This window comes from Protopterus annectens, chromosome 4.part0 (genome assembly GCF_019279795.1).
Source record: "Protopterus annectens isolate FY-2018-M chromosome 4.part0, PAN1.0, whole genome shotgun sequence".
NCBI lineage: Eukaryota > Metazoa > Chordata > Ceratodontiformes > Protopteridae > Protopterus > Protopterus annectens.
The window spans coordinates 1,404,734,319-1,404,759,129 of NC_056733.1; the positions used below are offsets into that span (position 1 = coordinate 1,404,734,319).

Sequence of the window (24,811 nt, forward strand, 5' to 3'; positions counted from 1 at the left end):
CTGTCGCCTCACAGCAAGAGGTTCTCCCATTCGATTCTCAGCTGGAGCGCCTTCTGTGTGGAGTCTGCATGTCCTCCCCACGGTCGAGTGGTGTTCGAAAGACATGTGTGAATGGGCATGCCTTTGTTGAAGGTTGGGCTGGTACCTCAGCACAGTAAAAATCCACTGCCAATCATTAGAGGACCGGAGTTCCGCTGTGGCGACCCCTAACCAGGAAAAGCCGAAAGAAGAAGATGATTTAGGAAACACCAGAAAAAGCATGACTCACAGTCAAACTTAGGACAGACTCCCAAAACAGTCCCTTTTAGTGGAACCCCAGTACAAATCGGTTGTACAACAAAAGATAGAAAATCCTATCCAAAAATAGGAAGGTCTATGCCTAACAGACTGAAAACTCCCACATCAGTCTCAACTAGCAACTCAAGGGACTAATCAAGTCCACCAAAGCCAACTGTGAGGCAAAAATAGCGTCCCAGGTTAAGGATAACTATAAGGATTTTTCAGTTATGTACACATCCTTAAGGGGAGCACTCAACAGTGTGCTGAACTAATAGTAACTGGAACTCCCTATAATGAACTGGGAGATATAGCAAATTTGCTGGCTGATAAACTTAGCTTCAATTTCACCCCTCTATCACCCCCAGGAAATATCTTCTACCATTTCTCCTCCAACTATCACTACGGAAAACGCCCTCACTGCACTCTCCAAAGCTAAAAACATTGTATCAATGGGTCTTGATAATATCCCAGGATGTCTCTTAAATAGCTTGTAACATGACCTGTCAGGTCCACTAGAACTCTATTCAACGACAGCCTCCAGGCAGGCTTCTTCTTCCCTAGGGAATGGAGGACTGCAACAGTTAGCCCTCTACTGAAAGGGGGGGACATCAACAGACCCAGAGAACTACAGAACCTTAAGTTTGACTAGTCTTATATGCAAGGTTGTGGAAGGAATTATCATGGACCTGATAAAGACATAGGAAATCTTCAAACACTGGACTCGTCTCAGTCTGGTTTCCTCAAGGGCAGGTCATGCCTACTAAATCCAGTGGACTTCTTTCAGAAGGTCAGTGGAACCATGGATGAGGGCTAAATGGTGCATACTGCCTACCTCAACCTGGCAAAGGCATCTGATACCATACTTCACTTGGGTATTAATAGACAAACTAACAATTTAAGCATAAATCCTTACGTCCCCTGACAGACAGCCAAATGGATCACTGATGAAGTTAGGGAGGGGGAATCCACCGCCACCAAGAGTTCTTAGTGCTGTCCCACAAGGCTCGGTACTGGGACCTCTCCTGTTTGGAATATACTTCTCTGAAGTCAAGGCAAATGTAGCAGGCCTTTAGTTGACCAATTTTGCTGATGACTCTAAGCTGAATGCAATCACTGAATCACCCTAAAGATGCAGACATCCTACAGCAGGATATGACACAGAAATAACTGATGCAAGAGCCATCGGTTGAAACTCAATGCAAAAAATGCCAACCCCTGCAAAATGCAAGATTGATAACACTCCGCTAAGAGTGGACCCACTGACAAGGAAACTGGGAACTCAGGTTGACAGTAACCTGAACTTTGATCTCCATGTGTCCACTGTGGTGAGAAAATCCTAATATATGGCATAACTTATAAGTAAGGCCATGGCATCCATATCTAAGGAGATCATATTCACACTATACTCAGACCTCATTAGACCAATAACTGAGTACAATGCATTCTTTGATATGTACATGACCAGGCATTTACAACAGCTGAAGCAGCCACACAGGTTCCTCACAGTCAGCATGTTAAAGTTGTGATTAATGCATATAAAAACACATGCACATCCATTTTTCAAGTGCAATGAACATTAATGTGCTCCCTGGAGAAGGACGTGAAACACCAAAAATGGTTACCCAGAACACCTAATACAACACAATTCAGGTTGCCAGCCCATACCCTTTACCTTGTGGCTGGTTTTATGATGCAGATAAAGCCACAACTGTGATGCAGATGTCTTAAAACTGATTAGGGAGCTGGAAGACCTACTCAGAGGAGGTGGTTTAAGCTTCCAACAATGCCTCACCTCTCCTACAGGAAGGAAGGGAGGGAGGTCTTTCAGTCTTCTGAGACGCTGATTTAAAGTATTGGCCAGGTGCTACAGGAAACAGTGCAGGGACCAAGACAAGTGCTTGGTGAAGCACTCTACAAGTGATTTAGCCATTATCTGCATGTGTAGTGAGGCATGCATGTGCTTCAAGAGCAGAGCAGCATGCTCCTTCTTCAGCAGGCTCACACCTGAATCTACCAAGAAGGATGATTAGGAAAACCCTGCTGGATAGCTGGAAAGTACACATAGAACGACAAGCTCTCACCTCAGTGGGAAAACACTGGCTGATCAATGGCAGGGAATGTGGATGGTCAACAAGAGCAAGGGATTAAAAAAACACCTTTAAAAAAACACTTTCTATTATGTTTCTAAACCAGAGTTATGGAAAAGACAATTCCATGGGGACACAAGTTATTCAGGATAGGGGAAAAAAAGAGTCGCTGTCCTTCATGTAAGTATGATGGTCAGAGCAGTTCAGTATATAAATTAAAAAGGACAGCAACTTTAAAGACATTTTGTGCCTGACTCCTTTATTAACAGTGTTCTAAAACAGGACAGCTTAAAACAATTCATAGGTTCACAGGTGTTTACTAGGCTAATGACCACAAGGCCATTTTTAAACGAAGCCATACATCCCAAATCTCTGACAAGTTCTGATGCCCTTGACAAGTGTAAGCATGGGCCTGGGAGATGGAACAATTTACAGGTTACCTCTGTCCATTAGAGACATAGGTGCCAAACCAGGGATGAATTTCTGTTTTCCCATCCAATTGTCCAAGTTGCACTTGAATTGGGTTAGGGAGGATATGCAAGAGTTCCATCAGAGTGGGGTCTGACAATGCCCTGTATGCCCGGCATAGATTTCCCCTCATAAGCCTGTAGGAGACAGAATACAGGGATAGGGCCTTGAAGCAGTCTGCATAGGACATATTACTTATGCCCTGTATTCTTTTAGTGAGGAACCTCTATGGATGTTCAAATTGTTGTATATGCCTGGTCAGGTACATACTGAAGGGGGCATTGTACTCAATGATAGGTCTGATGATTGTTTAATGTACTGTTATGGGATTCCCTGGAAGAAGAAAAATAACTTGGACTGAGTGCTATTTCAGATTCTTTTTCAGGGTACAGAATATTGAAGTTCAAGCAACTACTCATACAACAATATGTCATACTATAAATACTAATTTTCCAAAGCCTTTCAGTAGGTTTACATACAGTGTTTAACATGAACTACTAGGTTAAAGCCACATTTTACAAAAGCCCACTATGGCATGCCCAATCACTTTAGCTAAATAGCAGGAATGCAGAAAGTCAAACAAACTGAGACAGACCAATCACATTCAGGCCCAGAGACAAAGATGTGGACCACAAAGGCAAATAACCACCTTACCTCTGGTATCCATAAGGCACAACTAACATGGACCCATTTGGTTCCACTTCGTGTGGGTTTCAAAGCTCCTCCTCGTTTAGGGCAAAGCAAACATTTTGGCTGGACACCCAGTGCACAAGTACGACATAACCAATTGCCTGTTGGCACTTTCAGGATCCCATAACAAGCCTGAAAAAAGTGGTAAAGGAAAGTAGATATTAAAAAGTGCCTTGCTAAGTACCAACAGAAAAGTATGAACGTAATTAAACCTTCTCGTGAACAGTATTTAATATGACACACAGAACTCTATGTAAGTGTACTGTGAGATGGAAAACGTACAAGTCATTACAATGCTTAACATTTTTTTGTGAAATGATTAACTTTCTAAATGACTCATCTCTGACACTGCCGTTCAGTGAATGCACTGTACACCCTTCTCCTTTCCTCAAGGTAATGCAGGTCACCATAACATCCTGTATATTTTTAACTCCTAATCTTACCCTAAGTGAGATAACTGCAGAATGGTTACATGTAATGCTGGGAACACAAGCTGCATTCTGAGATGGTGCTGCATAATTCACTTGTGAAGAATGAAGGGTTGATAAACTATGAATACAACACAGTAGCTATACTGCCACCTTCAGAAGGGCAGAAAGACCTTTATTAGAAAGCTATGAATGAAAGTTGTTAACCACCTTTTAACTGCTTTGAGGAGAAATCTGATGTAAGGTGATGGAATACGTGTGGGTTCATCAGTATGCAGTCTTGGCTGTGGATAATAACAATGGGGTGAGGGGGCAGAAATCCAGCTAAGTCTGAATATGATTCTTTGGGTAGCAGAAGACCAAATTGCAAGAAAAGAAAGGCAGGTATCAAGTGGGTTTTAAATGTTCCAAGAATCCTTTTAACTTCAGCCTAGAAAAAATGCAGTTGTGTAAAATCTTATCAAAACAGTAGATGTCCTTCTCTTCACTGTTACAGTATTCTTCACTAAAGGGATCCACTGCCAAGGGCAGCCCAATGTCCAGCCAGTCTACCAAAGCCTTAGGTTGTTATAGGCACATACGGACATCCATATCTCAAAACTGAAGAGCCCCAAGAAGAACAACAGTCCAAGGAAAAAGAGGAATATGTGCATCCAGAAAGGAAAAAGGGGGAGGAGAGAGGACACAAATACTGCAAAAGTGCAGAGAAGGGCATTTACTGTTATGGTAAGATTTTACACAACTGTACTATGGCCTTCCATATTACTGTTGCAGTATTCTTCACTAAAGGAAGCGTACCAAAGTTCAACAGGAAAGTTGGGAGGAGGAAGGCCCAGAAGAACCCTCCAGAAAACCATGTAGGACAGCCTGCCCTGGAAACAACATCCAGTTTGTAATGCTTAGTGAATGTATGGACAGAGGACCAAGTAGCAGCCTCAAGGATGGAACTGGTATCCAAGCCCTTAAAAAATCAACAGAGGAAGCCATAGTTCTAGTAGAATTAGCCTTTACAGATGCAGAAAAGTTTTTTCCATGAAAAGAACAACAACAAGAAATGGCCTTAGAAATCCAAGAGGAAATGGTCTGTTTAGAAACAGCCAAACCAAGAGATCTTGGATGGAAAGAAATAAAAAGTTGCTCAGACTTGTGAATGGCCTTAGTTTTATGCAAACAATACTTGAGCTATCTATGCAAATCCAAGGTGTGAAGAACCCTCTCACTGGCAGACTGCAGAGAAGAGAAAAAAGTAGGCAAATGAATAGATTGATTAAGAGACAACTCATTAACCACCTTGGGCATAAAAGAAGGATTAATATGAAGAGCACCCTGTCCTTATGTAAAACTAAAAAGGGAGGAACAGCCATAACAGCCTGAAGCTCAAACACGCTTCTAGATGAAGTAAGGACCAAAAGGACAGTCTTCCAAAGAACAATGTTGCAAGGAAGCCAAAGCTGCAGGCTCAGAAGAAGCCAGAGTCAATATCTGAAGAACAAAATTAAGGTCCCAGGAAGGCGGAATAGGCTTCATGGGAGGTATAATATGAAGGATGCCTTTTAGAAACTGTTTGAACTCAAAGCTAGAGACCAAAGGAGGAGTCAAAGTCAAACGAGCAGAAATAGCTGAAAGGAGAGCTTCAACAGAAGACTAAGCCAAACCAGCATGGAGCAATTCACACAAATAAGAAAGGACCACAGGAACCTCCACAGAAAATGGAACCTGATTATGAGTCAGGCACCAGATACAAAATCTCTTCCATGTGGACAATATTTTTTTTCTGGCCCCTGCAGAACCTAGAGCACATCCTTAGAAAAAAGGTGCCTAAAAGCGATCAAACCCTGTCACCCACAGTGTCAGCTGAAGTGTGGGCAAGTGAGGATGGACAAGAGACTCCATGTCTTGTGTAAGTAGGTCCACCCTGTAAGGCAACTTGTGGCAACTGCCCTTGGCTAGGTGCAGAAGAAGAGGGAACCAATGCTGTCTAGGTCAAAAGGGAGTCACCAATAAGATTTTGGGAGAGTCCTGTATGACAGGAAGGAGAGGAAAGGCCTAAAGAAATATCCCCTTCCAAGAGAAAGGGAGGGAGTCCACCTTCCAAGTCAGAGGACTGGGAACTCTGTTGCAAAAGAGAGGAAGCTGTCTGTTCAGAGTGGAGTCAGAAAGATCTATTTGAGGAGTACCCCAATGGTGGACAATGTCCAGAAATGCATCTCTGCGAAGCATCCACTCACGAGTCTGTGCTATGGACCTGCTCAAAGACTCTGCCACTATGTTCTACTTTGAGTGAATATAAAGTGTCTGAAGAGTGACCTGATACTGGACAGCTAGATCTCAAACCTGAAGAGGTAGTGTGCAAAGGAGGTAAGACCATGTCCCCCCTTGCTTGCTGATGTACTACTTTACTGTGGTATTGTCTCTAACAATCTTGAAAGGACCTGGAAGAAACGGAGAATGGAAGGCCTGAAGGGCAAGGAGGAGTGCTCTCATCTCCTTGAGACTGATATGGTCTGTCATCTGATAAAATGACCAAAGGAAGCACCCCACCTCATGCCTGAGGCATCTGAAAACAGCTCATAAGAGGGGAGTGGTGGCTGAAAAGGAAGACCTGGATTAAGAGACAGCTTGTGGATCCACCACTGAATCTCTAGCTTAAGATATGGGAAGAAGAGGAAATAGAAAATCCAGAGGATGAAAATGTTGAAACCAAACTGACTTCAGGAACCACTGAAGTTTCCTCATATGGAGTCTGACTGAAGCAAGGATAGTGGAGGCCATGTAACCCAGGGCCCTGTGACACTCCCTGTTGGAGAATGAGACCAGCAGGAGAATACACAAACTAAACAATTAGAGTAAGAGCCTTGGAAGGCAGTAGGGAAGCCAGCATAGGGATGATCTGGAGCCTGCAGCCTAGAAAAACATGACACTGACAAGGAGTGAGGAAGGACTTTTGGAAGTCCATAGTAAATCCCAGACTTTGCAGGAGACAAACAACATAATGAAGTTGCTGGAGGGTCCCCGGAGAGAAACCTGAACAAGCAGGTCATTCTGGTAGGAAAAAATATAAATCCCCTCATCATGCAAAAGGCAATCACAGCAGTGAGGCATTTAGTGAAGATCCCTGGAGAAGTAGAAAGGCCAAAGGGCAGAGCAGAGAACTGAAAATACAAGGAAGAAACACAGAAATGCACAAACTTCCTGAAAAGGGGATGAATAAGGATGTGAAGAGAGGCTTCCTTGAGATTCACAGAGACTAAGAAAGTCTGAGGAAGAAGAAGATGAAACTGGGTCTGGAGAGAGAACATTCAAAAGGATGCGACTTTCAGAAAAGTGTTGAGCTGGGAAAGATCCAGTATGGGTCTCCAGGTGCCTTCTTTCCTGAGGACCAAAAACATCTATGAATAGAACCCTTTTCTTCTTTGAGAAGTAGACACTGCATGGATACTGCCCTGAGATAACAGACTCTGGAACACTCTGGAAAAAAGGGTAGCTGTTCTTGAGGAGTTTGAAGAATGCCCAGAAAAGAAGGAAGGGATTTCTAGAGCAAAAAATACTACTGGCAAATGATGGACAGAACCCAAGAATCCTGAGTGATCCTCAACCAATTGTGAAGGGACAAAGAAAGACGAAGAGATGAGGGAAGAAGATAGTTAGACAGATCCTGGCTTGTCTAGACGAAGCAGCTTCTGAATAGACTTAGCAGAAGGAGCTCTCCTAGAACCCTTTTTACCCCTGGAAGGAGGACAAGACTGTCTATGGACAAGGGCAGGTTTAGAAGGATAATTCCTCTGAAATTTGGTAACGGGGAAACAAAAATGTGTTTCAATTCCTGTATGGCCTTGCCCTTCTCTTGAACAGACTTAAAAAGCTCAGCAGCAGCAGAACCAAACAGATTTTTATTGTTAGGAAGAGCATCCACCAATTTAGCCTTAATATCATCAGGCAAGGGCTGAAAGCGAAGCCAGTAATAATGCCTCAAGACAGAGCCAAAGGCAGCAGCTCTAGAAGAAGCACCAGCAGCACCATAACTGCACTTAATGGAATGGCGAGCCACCCGAGAGAAAAACCCCAACAAAGAAATAGCCAAAGCTTTCCTTTCCGAGACTGGAACACCTGAAATAATCCAAAAAGCCTCAGAAAGAAGGGCTAAAACACACCTAGTCATATGAATCTGGTAATTCACAGCCCGAAAGGCCAAAGTAGTAGCAGTGTACACCTTTTTGGCCAGTCTCACCAAGGCCCTGCTGCTCTTTTCAGAAGGAAGCAGTTTAGTAAAGGGCAAAAGCTTGGAAGGCTTATCAGAAGAAACAGAAATAACAGGGGGGGCAGCCAAGGGGCACCTGCAAAGAAATTTACAATCATCAGGCACCTTATAAAACCTATTAGGCTTCGCAGGAGCAGGGGGGTTGGGAGCCATGAGCCTGACAAATTGCAGAAAAAGTGTCCAACAAGGCAGCAAGAACAGGATGAACAGCAGAGGGCTTGGGAGACTATTTCAGGGAGTTCATAATACCTCTTCTGAACATCAGATACCTGGGTACAGTCCCACTTAAAATCAATCATACGGGAACAGTATCCCCAAAGGAAATCTCTTCAGAAGGAGAATCTGGGCTATATAGTTCTAATCCTTAGAACCGTAATCCAAGGGAGAGGGAATCTGGGAGGAATCACCCAAAGATTCTTTATCAGAACTGGACTATTGACCCAAAGGTCTTTATAAGCCAAGACATGTGTGCCCAATATAATACTAGAGAAACTCAATATAAATGATCTTGCCTAGACTCAAGATCTTAGTTAGCAATGACTGCACATATCTAGGAGGGTCATAGGTGAAATCCCCAGCAAGAATTTACAGTTTCCTATCCAGTCAATCCAGGCTATGCTTAAACAAGGTAATCGAGGAGCTTTTGTCTGATATCAAATGGTAGCCTATTCCAGAGGAGTAGGAGTGGCAACCTCTGAGAGACATATCTGTCTCTCCAGCAGGTTCTATTTATGTCACAGGCCAGGTTAAGGTCCCTGGAGTGGGTGACCCCCTGTCCCACTTGACTTGCGGATGTGCAGCATTTCCATTAGGTTTGGATTCGAATTTGCTCTGTAGGCCAGGCACAAGTCTCCTCTAAGTAGTCTGTATGCTACTGAGTACAGTGACAGTGACTTCAGTCTATCAATGTATGATATGCTGGAGACCCTGAATTTTCTTAGAAATCTCTGAGGTTTCTCAAGTTGTTGCAGGTGCTTGGTAAGGTACATACCAAAGGAAACAATGTACTCCATTACTAGCCTGATGAGGGTTAAGTATAGGGGTGTTATGACTTCTTTTAATCTTGAGGCAATGCCTTTTCTAATGAGGTGTGCGACAGAAAAGAAGAAATGTGGATTATTAAAGGGTGGGGGTTGTTCTCTCCTGGACTTAGTGAACAACTGTAATTAACCAAACACTGTAGTCCCATTGCTTTTTAAGGTGGGATATTCTGGTTTTCTAGTAACACTGGTGAAGGCTTGATGCCAAAACCAGTCTGTTTTTGGCTGGTTTAAATAAATTTATATTTATCCTGGCTCATGGACTTTTGAGTGCTGGCTTCTGTTTATTCCTCACCACAGTAGACACAAGTTGGTCAAGGTTTAGGCTACAGTCAACTTCTGTTCCCAGTCAAGGTTTAGGCTACAGTCAACTTGTGTTCCCATGTCTCTCATTACTGAGTTGTTACTTAGGGTATTATTATTTATATGACCGTCTTCAGGGATATCGTTTTTATAGAAGGGGATGATAATGCATATTTTAGCATCCAGTTTGAATCCAAGGCTTTGGCACCAATCATTGGATTTTAAAAGCCAGTACTGCATTAAAGAGAGATCAGGAGCGGCTGACTGCTTTCCCCCAACACTTAGTACCTGGGGCAGTTGTCCCTCTTGCCCCACCTTAGCTATGTTACTGGTTGTCACAAAACAAACATTTATTACCGCAGTTTTACATATAGTGGCAGTAGGATTAACCAGTCTTAAACTGACAATAGTCCAGTAAAGTTCAGGCTGGCAGCTGGCCTTCTCATTTTTTTCAGGCCCTGTCCCTGTCTCTTCATTTAGTTTTCAACTCACTTCCTACCTAAGCTGTAAAAGGTGATTGTTGAAGGGACCAAACATATTAAAATTACAGTTTTGTATGAAAATGATGCTGTTTCTCATCAAGTGCAACCACAACAGGATTCCAAAACAGTAGAAACTAAGGAGGAGGAATACAGGTGGCAAAGACAAAGCTTTAAGGACCATCACCAAGACAAACCTGTGCAACCACTCCGTTTGGCATATGTTCATTAGAGAGAAAACTGGCCATTAAAGTAACCTGTAAAGAACTACAAAGAAGAAGAAGTAAGCCCTTCCACCAACAATGTTCTTGATCATATCTAAAAATCTCAGTTACCTTTGGTAAAACTCATGAATATTCGATTAGGTTTCAGCCATGAGTCAAACTGATGCATGGCCAGGTTTTCAGCAGAAGAATACAACCTTTTTATTCAGACTCCTCAGGTTGATAATGACTACTCTTAGCCTTCATCAAATTTTAAAACTGCAACACAGAAACCCCAAGCATTGCTTTTGAGAAGAAGGTTGGAGGAGGGAATCCCTTCATCAGCCTGAGATGGAAAGACTAGGAGCAAGTGATGGTTAGAAGGAATAAGAAGATAGGGTACCAGTGCCTGGACCAGGTCTAACTTTAATATTCCAAGATTTAGAATTTTTCAGAAAGGTTAAGCATAAATTCAGGTTTATGAAGGGACTTACAAGTTCCACTGTACCACATAGAGGAGAAGAGTCTGCTCTGCCGTTTCATTTTTGTCCCCCCTTAACTTTGTTCAACCAACCTAGCTCTCCAGTGCTCAATTCAACACTGGGACTACCAGGCCTTCTGGACTTACAGCTGGGGACAGTAGTGGATCCTAAGGGCATTCTGGAGGCTTGGCAGTCTTTCCATTTGTCTGGGGGGGGGGGTTCCGTCATATGCCCTACCCACTCCATTTCCCATGCTCACTGTATACCTCTGAGGGCAACTCTCCTCTTTTGGAGCATGCCTCCCCTTAGGAAGCATCATCAACAAATGCCCTCCCACCCTGGATGGGCGCTGTCAATCCCTCTCTGCCCCTTCATCAGTTGCTTGAGTCGCTAAAAGAACCTGGGTCACCCAGGCTATAGCTAGGGCTTTATCCCTCTATGCCACAGGAGCAGCCAGTCTGCTTTGCTGTTTGATGATACAGTAGTCACAGGAATCCCTCTACCTCTCCGAATCCTGCCTAGGATCATACACAGAACCTACCTGCTAATTCCTTCATTGGCTCCTCACCATAACAGCCACTTTACCTACACTGAGGAAAAAGCTTTAATTCACTTTCTAGCTGCACTGACTTGTTGGTTTAATCAGCCAGCACTTGAAGGTAACACTATACTGGTGAGCTCATGACAACAGGCAACGCTAAGAATGGTCCGAGCGCTTCTACAGCATGAGAGAGGAACAGTACAATGATGTACACTTGGTTCATGATCTGAAAGCAGAGCAAATGAACCTTCATAATCTGGTCTACTGATGTCATAGCAAACTAATGGTTCATGCATGTCACATGTTTGGAAACTAAACATCTTCAACAGTTATGCCAAGAAATACCTTTCAGATGGAACTTCCCAGTTGTTACCTACTGCCTAAAGCTCCAGAAAGTAAGATACAAGTGATACAGAGGCACCACCGCCATTTTAGCTAATCTTTTGAGAGATCCTTTACTATTAAGAGCAGCTGGAATTTTCTCCCTGAAGAACCTCTACTTGGTATATTTCATTGTGAAGACTGGTAGAGAAGGGTGAAGGCTGCCAGCCTAGCCAGACAGAATTTTGCAGATAATTCTTTCATTTGTAAATATAATGCAAACTACAGGCTTGTTGTCTTAAATGTAAAGAAATACGGTTACATGTGGAACTGAAAATAAATGTGACAACAGTGCACTCCACCGACCAAAGTAAAGCATGTGGTGACCCTTTGAAGTAGCAGTGGTGCCAAAAAGTCTAGATGAAGAAATTCTTTCTATTGTTTTAACCAAGAGTTAAATTGCTTGATTTAAACACGCAAATATATTTTTATTGCTCTGTTCCTGACCAACTGCAAGATAACTAAAGGGAGATGTTAAGAATGTAAATGCAGTTAATGTGTGTCCACCAGGAAAGTGTAAAAAGATGATGTAATGTTTATCAGAACTGCAATAGCAATTTAAACAGAGAGAATCAGAAGGCATTAAGCATTTTTGTCTTGAACATCCAACTCAGCACTGCCTTATGTTCTCTTTATGTAAGTAGTATGTTAGAACTGTGTTTTTTCCTAGAAGTAGCTAGGAATTAGGAAGATTAGACCAAGTGTTTTTCTGTATTCATATCAGAACATGGTACACAGACATGTACTATGAGCAGCATTAGTGCTGGAAGTGCAGCATAGTAAAACTGGTTCACTGTTATACCTGCTCATCTTTATGTATTTTACGATGCAACAAGCCATCAAGGTAAATGTAAAGGTTTGAATACATCACATAAAACTCATTGTTTTTGTGTCACAGATCTTCTGTTCAGATTATTTTACAGCCTTGTATTCTATGGGATACCATTACCACACTTCTCTGAAGTACAGGCCAACACTAAGGGACTCTGGCTAACAAAGTTCACAAACTGGGAGGCATTCTTGAATCCCCAAATAATGTGGATATTCTACAAAAGGGCCTTACAGAAACAGATGTTTGGTGCCAGAGCCATGGGCTCAAGCTCAATGCCAAGAAATGTACAGTTATCCCCTTTGGGAAAAAAACATGTACCTGTGAATTACCACATTGGTGGCAGTACACTAAACACTGAAAGTGTGATACGAACCTTAGGGACACAGGTGGACAGTGGTCTCACCTTCGATAAACACATTGCCACAACAGTCAGGAAATCCTTCTATGTGGCACACTTCATCACTAAGGGCTTTTCATCCAGAAAAAAGGAGGTCACTGTCCCACTGTACTCATCCCTCATTAGACCCATTATAGAATACAACGCCCCGTTTGGTACGTACCTCTCAAGACATCTGCAACAACTGGAAAGGCTGCAGAAATACCTCACTAAAAGAATCACAGGCCTAAAGCAGATGCCCTATGCTGACCATCTAACAAAACTCCAGCTATACTCTGTTGCATATCGTCTACTCAGAGGTGATCTCTGCTTAACATCCAAGGCCATGTTAAACCCAGAGCTGTTGGACATGCTCCACTTAAAGAAATCCCAATCCCTCAGAGCCACACGCTCCAGGGATCTAAACCTGGTCATCACAATGTAGAAAACATGCTAGAGGGATAGGTTCCTGACCCAGAGACTCCCCAGACTCTGGAATAGACTGCCCATATATGTCAAGCAGAGCACCTCTTTGGCCCTCTTCAAAAGGAACCTTGACGATTGGATGGGAGATAGGAAATTCACCCCGGGGATCACATCAGTCGCCCTGTTAGACAAGGGTCCAGGGAAGTAAATATTGTGGGAAGAAATAGCCAGGGAATTGTTATGGCTAGGCTTGTATAGGCCCTAGGGCCAATAGCCTAGTACCAACCTATGAACAACAAAATAGTATATTTATTCTTGACCACAAGAAAACTGAAACATGTAAGTCAGAAGCAGCCTAAACATACTAATCAAAGTGTTATTGTTGCTGAAAGACAAGATAAGTTTGTAATACCTTTTACAGCATGTTATTTATTTCACAGAACAGTTCAGAAACCTGCCACTCAGTCCCTGATGGGCTTGAGACCTTCCAAGTTTTGTTGCCCCTTCACCTTTTTTCACCCTACTTCCAGTAATGTGCCCTATTACTGACATAACTCATGGTAGATGGTACTGCAAGCTTTTGCCCTGTCTGATGCTCTTCTATAGACATAAGCAATGGTGTTCCATAAAAGTTTCAGCTTCCCTGGCCACGTCTGTGGTGTAATCACACACTGCATAATATTAAAATGAAGGGATCAAGTGTGGGCAATGGCTAACATCACTGTGCGGGGAGCAGGATAGGTGTGGCTTCTGCTACACTACTTGTATGCACTTTGGGTAGCTAACTGATGTTCCTATACTCTAGACATTCATATCATGTTCTATGCAATTTTCTGACCCTTTGGGTTGATTATGCTGATGTAATTAGTCTCATAATGGTTATAGCTTGCTCTGTTTTGGGGACATCAGGTGTTAACAGAATCTGGAAAGTGTGGTGGGTCTGTGACTTCATCAACATAAAACTTCAGTCTCCCTTACAGACTTCCCCCATGAGTCACACTTTTGTGAAGCAAAGACATTGCTGCCAGCCACCATTTGAATACTATTGCTCAACTGGAGTCTTCAAGGCATGCAGCAGAGTATGCCTACATTATGAATGGGCCTGATGCAGTTGTAAGAATTGCACAGGCCATAATCTGTGGTTTTTAATGCATACCAGCCCTACGCAACTTGAGTACCGTGTCACGAACAGTGCAAGTAAAATTTACACCTCAAATACTGACAAACCAAAAATGAGTGGGCTGAATATAGCACTTAAAAATAATTAAGTGTACAGTATCTGATACAGGAAACACAAAACAGGTACATAAAAAATGATAAAGGTATAGTCACTTTTGTTGCAAACCTAAACTGAAAGGCTGCTGTAATTTTAAGAACCAGCATTACTGACATACAATTCAGAAATATAGAAGTGACAGCATACAAACTCCCATTTCCCATTACCTACAACATGCATGAGAGCAAAATACCAGCCTAAAGAAAATAATTATTAGAAACATGAAGACAAAAGTACTGGATTAATATAATATGTGATGCTTGAGTAGGAAACAGTCAAAACAATTTTGAAACTGTATCTTCATTCACTACGTTGCATTTTCTATGTTACATCCTTGATTTTTCTTTGCAGGCTGACAAAAGGTTAACTTTTCTCCACATCAGTTTTCTTTTTATTTCATTTCAAGGTTAGCTAATACTGATCCGTTTATAATGTTCATTACAAAATGAAAATGAGACAATGTGGCAAGATCTACTTTCCTGTCATCTGACTCAAAGGCTATGCGGGTCATACTTCAAAGCACTTTGCTATCTCTCTCGACTCTTCATGCACTTAAGAGAGAATAACACTCAAAACTGCAGAAAATTCAGCTGTTTCTCACTGAAGAGCTCTTCAATGGAATACTTCTATTCATGAAATATTTTACAGATTTCAAGACAGCTGGCAGAAAACAAACTTCTCAAAGTCGAGTGTTAAGAAAACTCACCTGATGAACACAGACATTGCACTTATCACAGAAAACCATTTCATTTCCATCTTCTCCTTCTGGGGAACGACAAACATCGCATACAACATCCTCATCATATTCAATTCCGAGACCCTCCTCTGTCTCAATGGCGAGGTTCATATTCTCAAAACAGTTCCTCTCAAACGCCTCAATGACTCTCTCCATGGTGTTCTCATCCAGCTCCGGTAAACCTAAACACAGAAAGTAGAAACTAAGTTGGGACTTTTGTTAACCAGCATGGTCCCACCGAGACAACAGTCTTTTCTCAGGGCAGACCAAATCCAAGTGGAATTAATACAGGCCAGCACATGAAACCAGCTTCAGCTGATAAGTCACACAACAGTCTATTCAGCATTCAGGGTTTTGTGAGCATGAAAGAATGAGCTACAGCAGTGCTGTCAGCATGAAAAGATGGGTTATAAATATTTATCAGACAGAAGCAGACAGCAGCTAAAAATGGTTATCCCTGCCGCCTGCAAAATCCTCTGCAGCGCACTACTAACCGAATGATCTTTATAAGTAAACCAATATGCTGATTGTATTCATTTTTAATTATTTATGCTTCACATAGTTTAGCCTGTACTTACTGCTCTGTGATTAATCACCTTTTTTTAAAAAAATGTTTCATCCTTAGTTATAACCAGAAATGTCTGTTATTTGAAGATCCATCTTACAGTGTTTTTCTGGCTCTCTGTCCCACCTATACAAAGAACTCTTCTAAGTTTAAGCTAGTAAGGACATAAGTACAGTACAGTTGTGTACACTTACCATAAATGCAGATGTTCAAGTGTATTCACTGTTGCAGTCATCACACTTGGGTTATCCTGTCAGGGGTAGCCCTCAGTCGGTCTGAATACCAGAGGCTTAGTATTTCTGCGTCGGTTGCTGTAGCTTCAGGACTGACAGGTAGTCAGTGGTATAAAAACAGGCAGCCGACACTATTACATCAGTTTTTCTTGCCCCAAATGTCAGGAGCCCCCAAATAGGGAGCCAAGTTATTGTGGAATAACACCACCAGTAAAAAGTAAATACCAACAGCCTGGGGGCTGGAGGGTGGGAAACTAGGACTGCAACAGTGAATACACTCAAACATCTACATTTATGTAAGTGTACACAACTGTACTATGTTCTTCATGTTTCACTGTTGCAGTCACCACATTTGGGTTGATTCCCAAAGCTGAAGAATGGGTGGAGGCAGTCAAGAAGACTGGGGGCTGGCTAGGATGCCCTGCAGGACTGCGGTTGCAAAGCCCACCCTGGATTTGGAAAAGATAGGCAGGTGGTAATGCTTGGTGAAGGTATGAACAGAACTCCATGTTGCAGCTTCCAGAATGTCCCTGGTAGGAACTCCTCTAAGAAAGGTTGTAGAGGTCGAAGTTGCCCTAGTGGAATGTGTTCTGACCCCCTGTGGGGGTGGTTTTCCATGGTGTTTGTAACAGAAATGGATATAGTTTGCTATCCATTTGGAGATGGTTTGTTTTGATATGGCCTTGCCCTCTGCCCCTGGTGCAAGGCTGACTAGTAACTGGTCAGATTTCCTACAGGGCTTAGTGCTATCCAGGTAGAATCTAAGCTGTCTATGCACATCTAGAGTGCAGGCTCCTTTCCCCCTTATTTTGAGGTTTAGGGAAAAAGGTGGGCAAATGAATAGATTGGTTGAGAGCCACACTGGACACCACTTTAGGCATGAAAGTTGGGTTAGTCCAGAGGGAGACCCTGTCAGCATGGAAAATGATGAAGGGTTCCACAGCCATAAGTGCTTGTAGCTCAGACACTCTTCGAGCTGAAGTGACGGCCAAAAGCAAGGCTGTTTTTCAAGACAGTAATTTTAACTCTGATGAAGCTGCAGGCTGAAAGGTTGGGGGGGGTGAGCTTTTCCAACACAAAGTTAAGGTCCCAAGCAGAGGTAGGGGATCTTCTTGGAGGCCTTAAGTTGTTAGCCCCTCTCAGGAAATACTTGATGAGAGGGTGTGAAAAGAGAGGTGGCTCAGTGCTGTAATGTGCAGAGATGGCAGAGGCATGGATTTTAATGGAACAGAAGGAAAGGCCCTGGAGTAGGTCTGCTAGGTAACCCAGGATGAGAGGTAAGGATGGCTGTGCTGGTTCAGCTCCTTTAGTCTGGATCCAGGAACAATACCTCTTCCACTTGTCAGCATAGGATTTTCTAGCACTGGGTCATCTGACTTCACGTGTAACATCCAGGACCTGCCTGCTTATGCTGGCCACTGGAAGAAAAGTCAAGGAATAAGCCAGGCTGCCAGGTTCAGGGTGTGCAATTGTGGATGCAAGAACTCTCCCTCCTGCTGAGTCAGGAGAGTTGGAATCTGAGGGAGGTGCCACGGAGGCAACCGAGACAGACTGCGCAGTAGTGGGTACCAGTGCTGGCGTGGCCAGTCTGGGGCAATCAGGATTGCCCTTGGTCTCTCCTCCCATATTTTGAGTAGTACTCTGGTAAGAAGATGAAGGGGGGAAATGCGTAGATTGAGAGGTTTTCCAAGTGGAAGGAGAGGGCATCCACTTTCCAGGTTTTTCTGTGAGATTCCCTGGTGCAGAATTTGCAAAGCTGGTGGTTGTAGGGGGAGGCAAATAGGTCCACCTTCGGGGTACTCAATTTCTGGGTCACAAGGCTAAAGGTGTTATAGTTTAATTGCCACTTGTGTGGGTCTAGGAGATTTCTGCTTAAGTTGTCCTCCAGAGAGTTTTGGTTGCCTGGCAGGAATTGGGCTTGCAGGTGAATATGCATGGCTGAGGCTGTGTTCCAAAGGGTCATGGCTAGCCTGCAGAGTGGGTAAGAGTGGGTTCCCCCCTGCTTGTTGATGTACCACATCACAGTGGTGCTGTCGATTTTGATTAGAAGAGGCCCCGGAGAGAGTTGGGATCTGAAAGCTGTTGCAGCATGCTGAACAGCTAGCATCTCTTTCTGGTTGATGTGCAGATGAATGGGATTTGGGCTCCAGTGGCCCTGAATGTACCTGCCGTCCAGATGTGCACCCCAGGCATAGTCTGATGAGTCTGTGGTTAGGGTCTGGGCGGCATGGGGTTGTGTAAAGGGAAGTCCCTGGTTGTGGTTGCATGCTGCTGCCCACCAAAGGAACTCTTTAAGGTATCATAGGTATGATAGTTTCCAAGTCCTGAGAATGTTGGCACCAAAGACTTTTTAAGTACCACTGAAGTTTCCTCATATGCAGTGTGGCATATGGAATTAGTACAATGCAGGAGGCCATGAACCATAGAGCTTGCAGGATTTTCCTTGCGAATAACTGGATTCTGGTGGCCATTTGAGAGAAGCAGCCTGTCAGATAGGCTTATTTTTCTTAAGTAAGGAATGCCATCTGGGATGTTGTGTCCAAGCTTGCTCACAGGAAAACAATTTTTTTGATTGGGGACTAGTTTGGATTTCTTTTCGTTGATGGTGTATCCCAGTGAAGTTAGAAGGTCCTTTACAAATGTCAGGTGCTGCAACAGCTTTTCCTGACTGTCTGCCTGAATCAAGCAGTTGTCCAAGTAGGGGTAAATTTGAATATTTCTTTGTCTGCAAAAGGCAATGGCTGGAGCCAGGCACTTTGTGAAAACTCTGGGAGCAGTGGATAAGCCAAAGGGAAGTGCAGTGAACTGATAATGCATAGATCCTGCCCTGAAACGTAGGTATTTCCTGCAGGAGTCCCTGATTGGGGTATGCAGATAGGCCTCCTTTAGGTCTAGGGTGGCTAACCAGACATTTTGGACAGCATAGGGAGAAGCTGCTGTAGGGTGAGCATTTTGAATTTCGGTACCACCAGAAAGGTGTTTAGAATGGATAGATCTAAGATTGGTCGCCAGGTGCCCTCTTTTCTGGTACCAGGAAAAGTCGGGAATAAAAACCTAGGCCTATCTGATCTACAGGAACAGGCTGAATTGCCCTTATGGAGAGCAGGGACTGAACTTGGTTTTGTGCCTCTGCCCACTGGTTTGGAGGAAGACCTGGGAACTCTTTTGGGGTTGGCAGTGTGTGAAAAATAAATTTGTACCCCTGGGATACGATGTTGAGGACTCATCAATCGTTGGTGATGGAGGCCCAGTTTTTTGCATGGTAGGCAAGTTTTTCTCCTAGGGGCACGAGCAATTGGGCAGACGTGAGAGGGGAGTTGAGAAGTCATTGTGATTTATTTCCATAAGGGGGTGGCTTAGCACTCCCTGTTTTATAAGTGGAGGTACTCCATTGCTTAGATCTCTGCATACCCTGAGACTGTTGTCTGGGGAGTCTGCTTCCCCTAGGTCTAGTCTGAGGTGGCCTTGAGGGGGCTGGAAAGGACCAATGTTTTGAGGGGCAATGCCTACTGAATCTTGGAGGCTGTACTTGCAAAAAATCTTTGACTGTCTGCATAGACTTAGCTTTTTCTTCCATCTTTTTTTAAAACCTCTTCTGCTTTGGTGCCAAAAAGATTGTCTTTGTTCAGAGGTGCGTCCAATAATTTTGATTTACATGGTCTGGCAAGGTCTGTTCCTTAAGCCAGGCATGCCTTCTAAGTACAGAAGCTGTGACTGCTGCCCTGCAAGATGCTTCCAGGGCGTCAAACCCACATGCTTGCTGACTTGGCTTGCAGAATGCATAAGCTCCTGTAATTCTTTATTTTCTGCACAGTCAGGGAAGGTAGATAATTTTTACTTAAGTTCCATACGGTCTACTTTAGAACAGCGAATGAGCAGATGATAGAACACTGTTAGAGCGAACACTACATGTCGAACCGGCAAAATAGCAGACAGCCGGAACAGCAATTTTTTTCCCAGGGAAAGAAACTGCTGGGCCGGCTTGTGCCGTTTCCACCACTGTAGTGTGATCTTGGAGTTGGTATATTTAAGTAGGAGGGGTGTGGGTGGCGAAGCACCCCACTTTATTTAGTGTTTTTTTTTTTTTTTTGGGAACAGCGATTTTTTTCCCTGGGAAAAAATTTGCTGTTCTGGTTGTTCGCTGTTTTGGATTTTCGACATTTAGCGGTCGATATAACAACGTTTGATCATCTGATTGTTCGTTGTTATAATATAGACCCGTTCCACAGTATGTTGCTGCTATGTCAGCATGTGGAACTGACAATTTAATTGTCTAATGGCAAGAGCTGCAGACGTGTATACTTTTTACCCCATCTGTCTAACGCTCGGGAATCCCTGTCCGAGGGGGTGGGATTCTTAGCTGTAGTTGCTTTTATTCCTTTAGGTCCGTGGCAGATGACCTCTGGATTAGCAGTATGATTCTTGAAAAGAAATTTGTGAGAGTCAGGGACTCTGTAGTACCTGTCAGGTTTCCTGGGAGCAGGAGGTAAAGTATCAGGAGTTATGCTGGATTCCATAAAGACCTCATCCACACCCAGAACAGGAGGGATAGCTAAGGGTCTGTGCTGTGGTAAATCTAAAAATTCTCTGAGTCTCTTTTGGACTGAGGATAATCCTGGCATTCCCAATGGAAATGCTCTCTCAAAGTATGTAGGGTTTCACCAAAAGAAAAATCCTCTGGAGGAGAGGCAGAAGGAATGGATTCCCCTCTGCATCTGAATCCTCATAAGCAGATAAGGGCATGTCTTCATAATCAGAAAAGTACAGTTTTGTACCTACCATAAATGTAGATGTCCGACAGATATGCAACTGCAGTCATAACATATGGGTTATCCTGCCTCAGGCAGCCCTCGGTCGGCCGGATTCCAAAGTCTGGGTCCGACCTCGGCTGATGTCGCATTTCTCTCCGACGTCAGAGCGGCTGGAGTATATAAGCATCAGCCGACGTCATCTTCTTCAGTGTTTCTTGCCCCAGATGCCAGGTGCCCTCCAAGGAAGGCTAAAATCAAATTTGTAAAACAAAAATAGTTTTCCAGACAAATAAGTAAGCAATAAACAGATACACCATAACAGATATCCCCAGCTAAGAATAACAGGAAGAGGAGTGGACCCAAGGCATAGAGGGGAAGGAGGGAGGGAAAACCCGACTGCAGTTGCATATCTATCGGACATCTACATTTATGGTAGGTACAAAACTGTACTATGTCCCTCAAGAATGCAACTGCAGTCATAACATATGGGTTGAGTACCATAGCTTAGCTGGGGGAGGTGGTATGCTCTATGAAAAGGATGGTGTAGCTAGCAATCCCTGCAGGACTGCCGAAGCAAAGCCTGCTCTGGATCTGGAAAATAAAGGGAGGTTGTAGTGTTTGGAAAATGTATGCACGGAGCTCCATGTAGCAGCTTCTAGAATATCCTTTGTAGGCACCCCTCTTAAGAAGGCTGTGGAGGTGGCTGTAGCTCTGGTAGAGTGTGGTTTGATATTGGCTGGCACACTCTTTCCATGGAAGGAATAGCAATATCTGATGCAATGTCCAATCCATTTTGAAATTGTCTGTTTGGAAATTGCTTTTCCCTGTACTCCAGGAGCGTAAGCTACAAATAGTTGATCGGACTTCCTACTGATCTTGGTTCTGTCTAGATAGTAGTGAAGTTGTCTATGTATGTCCAAGGTATGCAACAGTCTTTCCCCTTTGTTTTCAGGATTGGGGAAGAAAGTAGGCAGGTGAATTGCCTGATTTAGAGAGACCCTAGATACCACTTTTGGCAGAAAGGAAGGATTGGTTCGTAAGGAGACCCTGTCTCGGTGGAAGATTATGAAGGGTGGTATTGCCATTAGTGCCTGTAATTCTGAAACCCTTCTAGCTGAGGTAATGGCCAGCAGGAAAGCTGTCTTCCAGGACAGAAATTGTAAATCAGCTGAAGCTGCTGGCTCGAAGGGAGGTAGAGTCAATTTTTCTAACACAAAATTGAGATCCCAAGCTGGTACTGGTGCCTTTCTTGGAGGTTTTATATTCTTGATCCATCTAAGAAATTGCCTTAGCAAGGAATGTGAGAACACAGGTGGGTCAGTGTTGTATCTAGCTGAGATAGCTGAAGCATCTATTTTTATGGAAGAGTATGAAAGTCCCTTATTTAGCAATTCTGCCAAGTACTCCAGAATGAGTGGAATGCTCAGTACTGATGCATCTTGACCCTTGTTGGTATTCCAAATGCTGAAACGCTTCCATATGGCTGAGTAAGCCCTTCTGGTGGATGGTCTGCGGGCTTCTGTTAGTATCCGCTGAACTTCCTTGGAGAGAGATAAATTGAGGTTATTCATGTGATCTTCCAAGCTGTTAGCTGTAGAGTCTGGAGGTTGGGATGAGCTGTCCTGAAGTTGTGTTGAGTCAACAGTTGAGGCCATTTGGGAAGGGCCCACGGTTTGTTGTGACATATGCGCCGTAGTAGTGGGTACCAGTGTTGTCTTGGCCAGTTCGGGGCTATTAGGATTCCCCTTGGCTGCTCGGCTTTGATCTTTAGTAACACTGTGGTCATCAGTGGCAGAGGTGGAAATGCATAGATGACTAGGGAGCTCCAGTTGAATGAGAGAGCATCTATCTTCCATGCTTGTGGATGATTTGTCCTTGAGCAGAACTTTTGTAGCTGATGATTGAATTGGGAGGCAAATAGGTCTACGTCTGGTCTGCCCCATGCCGAGGTTAGTTGTGCAAAGATGTCTGGATGTAACCTCCATTCGTGTGGGTCTAGGAAATTCCTGCTTAGACTGTCCGCCAGAACATTGTCTCTGCCTGGAACAAATTGGGACTGTAGCTGTATGTTCAGACTCAGTGATTTTTCCCAAAGATTCATTGTTAGCCTGCAAAGGGGGTAAGAGTGAGTACCTCCCTGCTTGTTTATGTACCACATTACAGTGGTGTTGTCTGTCCTTATTAGAAGGTGGCCTTGATGAAGTTGATGTCCGAAGGCCTCGATGGCATGCATTACCACCAGCATTTCTTTTTGGTTGATATGCAGATGTTCTTCCTTTGGATTCCATTGTCCTTGAATACATCTGCCTTCCATGTGCGCCCCCCCATCCATGGTCTGAGGCATCTGTGGTAATGGTCTGTGTTGTCTGAGGTTTTTTGAACGGCATGCCTGTATTTGACTGGCTTGCTGCGGCCCACCATAGAAATTCCTTTTGAAGACATGGAATGAGTGGGATAATTGCTTCTAGGTTGTTGTTGTGCTGAGACCATAAGCTCTTTAGATACCATTGAAGTTTTCTCATGTGTAGTCTTGCTAGTGGGACCAGGAGAATGCAAGATGCCATGAACCCCAGGGCCTGTAGGAATCTCCTTGCAGTCATCTGGGAGAGTTTGGCTAAACTTTTGAAGTAATGAGTTAACTGCTCTTGCTTGTCTTCTGTCAAGTAGGCCATTTGAGAGGCTGTGTCTAGTTTGGCTCCTAAGAAAGTTATTTGCTGGGATGGTAGAAGTCTTGACTTTTGAAAGCTGACTGTGTATCCCAAAGCCTGTAGCAAGTGTATGACATAATTCAAGTTTTTTGTCAAGATTAGTTCGTTGTCCGCTTGTATGAGGCAATCGTCCAGGTAGGGGTAGATTTGAATCCCCTGGAGTCTGCAATGAGCAATTACTGATGCCAGGCATTTCGTGAATACGCTGGGCGCAGTAGATGAGCCAAAAGGCAATGCTGAGAATTGATAATGCTCTGGCCCTGCAAGAAATCTGAGGTATCTTCTGCAGCTGTGTCAGATAGGGACATGCAGGTATGCCTCCTTGAGGTCCAGAGTAATCAGCCAAGACCCCTTGCCCAGCATGGGAAGGAGCTGCTGTAAGGTCAGCATTTTGAACTTTGGTACTATGAGAAAAGTGTTTAAAGCGGACAAATCCAGTATTCAAATCCATTGATTTTGTTTTCTTGGAACAAGGAACAGTCTTGAGTAAAACCCCTGACCTTGTTCTTGTTGAGGCACTTTTTCTATTGCTTTGATCTGAGCCAGCAGAGAAATTTGCTTGATAGCCTCTGCCTTTTGATTTTGTGGAAGATTTGGCATGCCTTGTTTTCTTGGTAAGGTATGAAAATAGAACCTGTAACCATGATCTATAATGTCCAATATCCATTTGTCTTTTATCAGTTTGTGCCAATTTTCTGAAAACAGAGATAACTTTCCTCCCAAAGGGGCTTGTTGTTGCTCCTTGGTCGGAGAAGTTAGAGTCAAGTCATTGAGATTGTCCCTGAGTGACAGGGGAAACCCCTGTGTCACCTCTTTGGTTTGTTGGTTGCCATTGGCGTCCCCTGTAGGATCCTCTATATTGCCCTCTGCCATGGGCACGCCTGTTCTTGCCCCTTTGAAACTTTTCAGGATTTGGGAATGACCAGTTTTTGGAAGGCCAGTTCCTGCTGAACCTGGGGGGGCTGAACCTGGAGAAAGTCTTTGACTGTCTGAACTGACTTGGCTTTTTCTTCAATGGTCTTTAACACATCTTTAGCATTATCACCAAAAAGTTTGTTCTTTTCCAAGGGAGCATCCAGTAGCTTTGCCTTAACATGATTCGGCAAGGGTTGCTCTTTTAACCATGCATGCCTACGAATGACCGCTCCTGTCATAGCTGCCCTACATGAAGCTTCCAATGCATCATATCCACACTGCAGAAAATGATTACTAACCTGCTGAGAGTTATGGACAGCCTCCTGCAAAGACTTCCTATCTAAAGGGTCAGGA

The 24,811-nt window shown here is 43.6% G+C and overlaps 1 protein-coding gene across 1 annotated transcript in view; it reads right to left on the reverse strand.

Moving 5' to 3' along the window:
* The window catches only part of JADE2 (jade family PHD finger 2), a 1,051,451-nt gene that overhangs the window by 210,998 nt on the left and 815,642 nt on the right, over positions 1–24,811 (reverse strand). Inside the window, exons 6-7 of the mRNA XM_044069238.1 lie at positions 15,256–15,467; positions 3,489–3,656 (exon numbers count right to left, since the gene is read on the reverse strand). Coding sequence (XP_043925173.1) covers positions 3,489–3,656; positions 15,256–15,467 — 380 coding nt within the window. The remainder of the gene's footprint in view (positions 1–3,488; positions 3,657–15,255; positions 15,468–24,811) is intronic.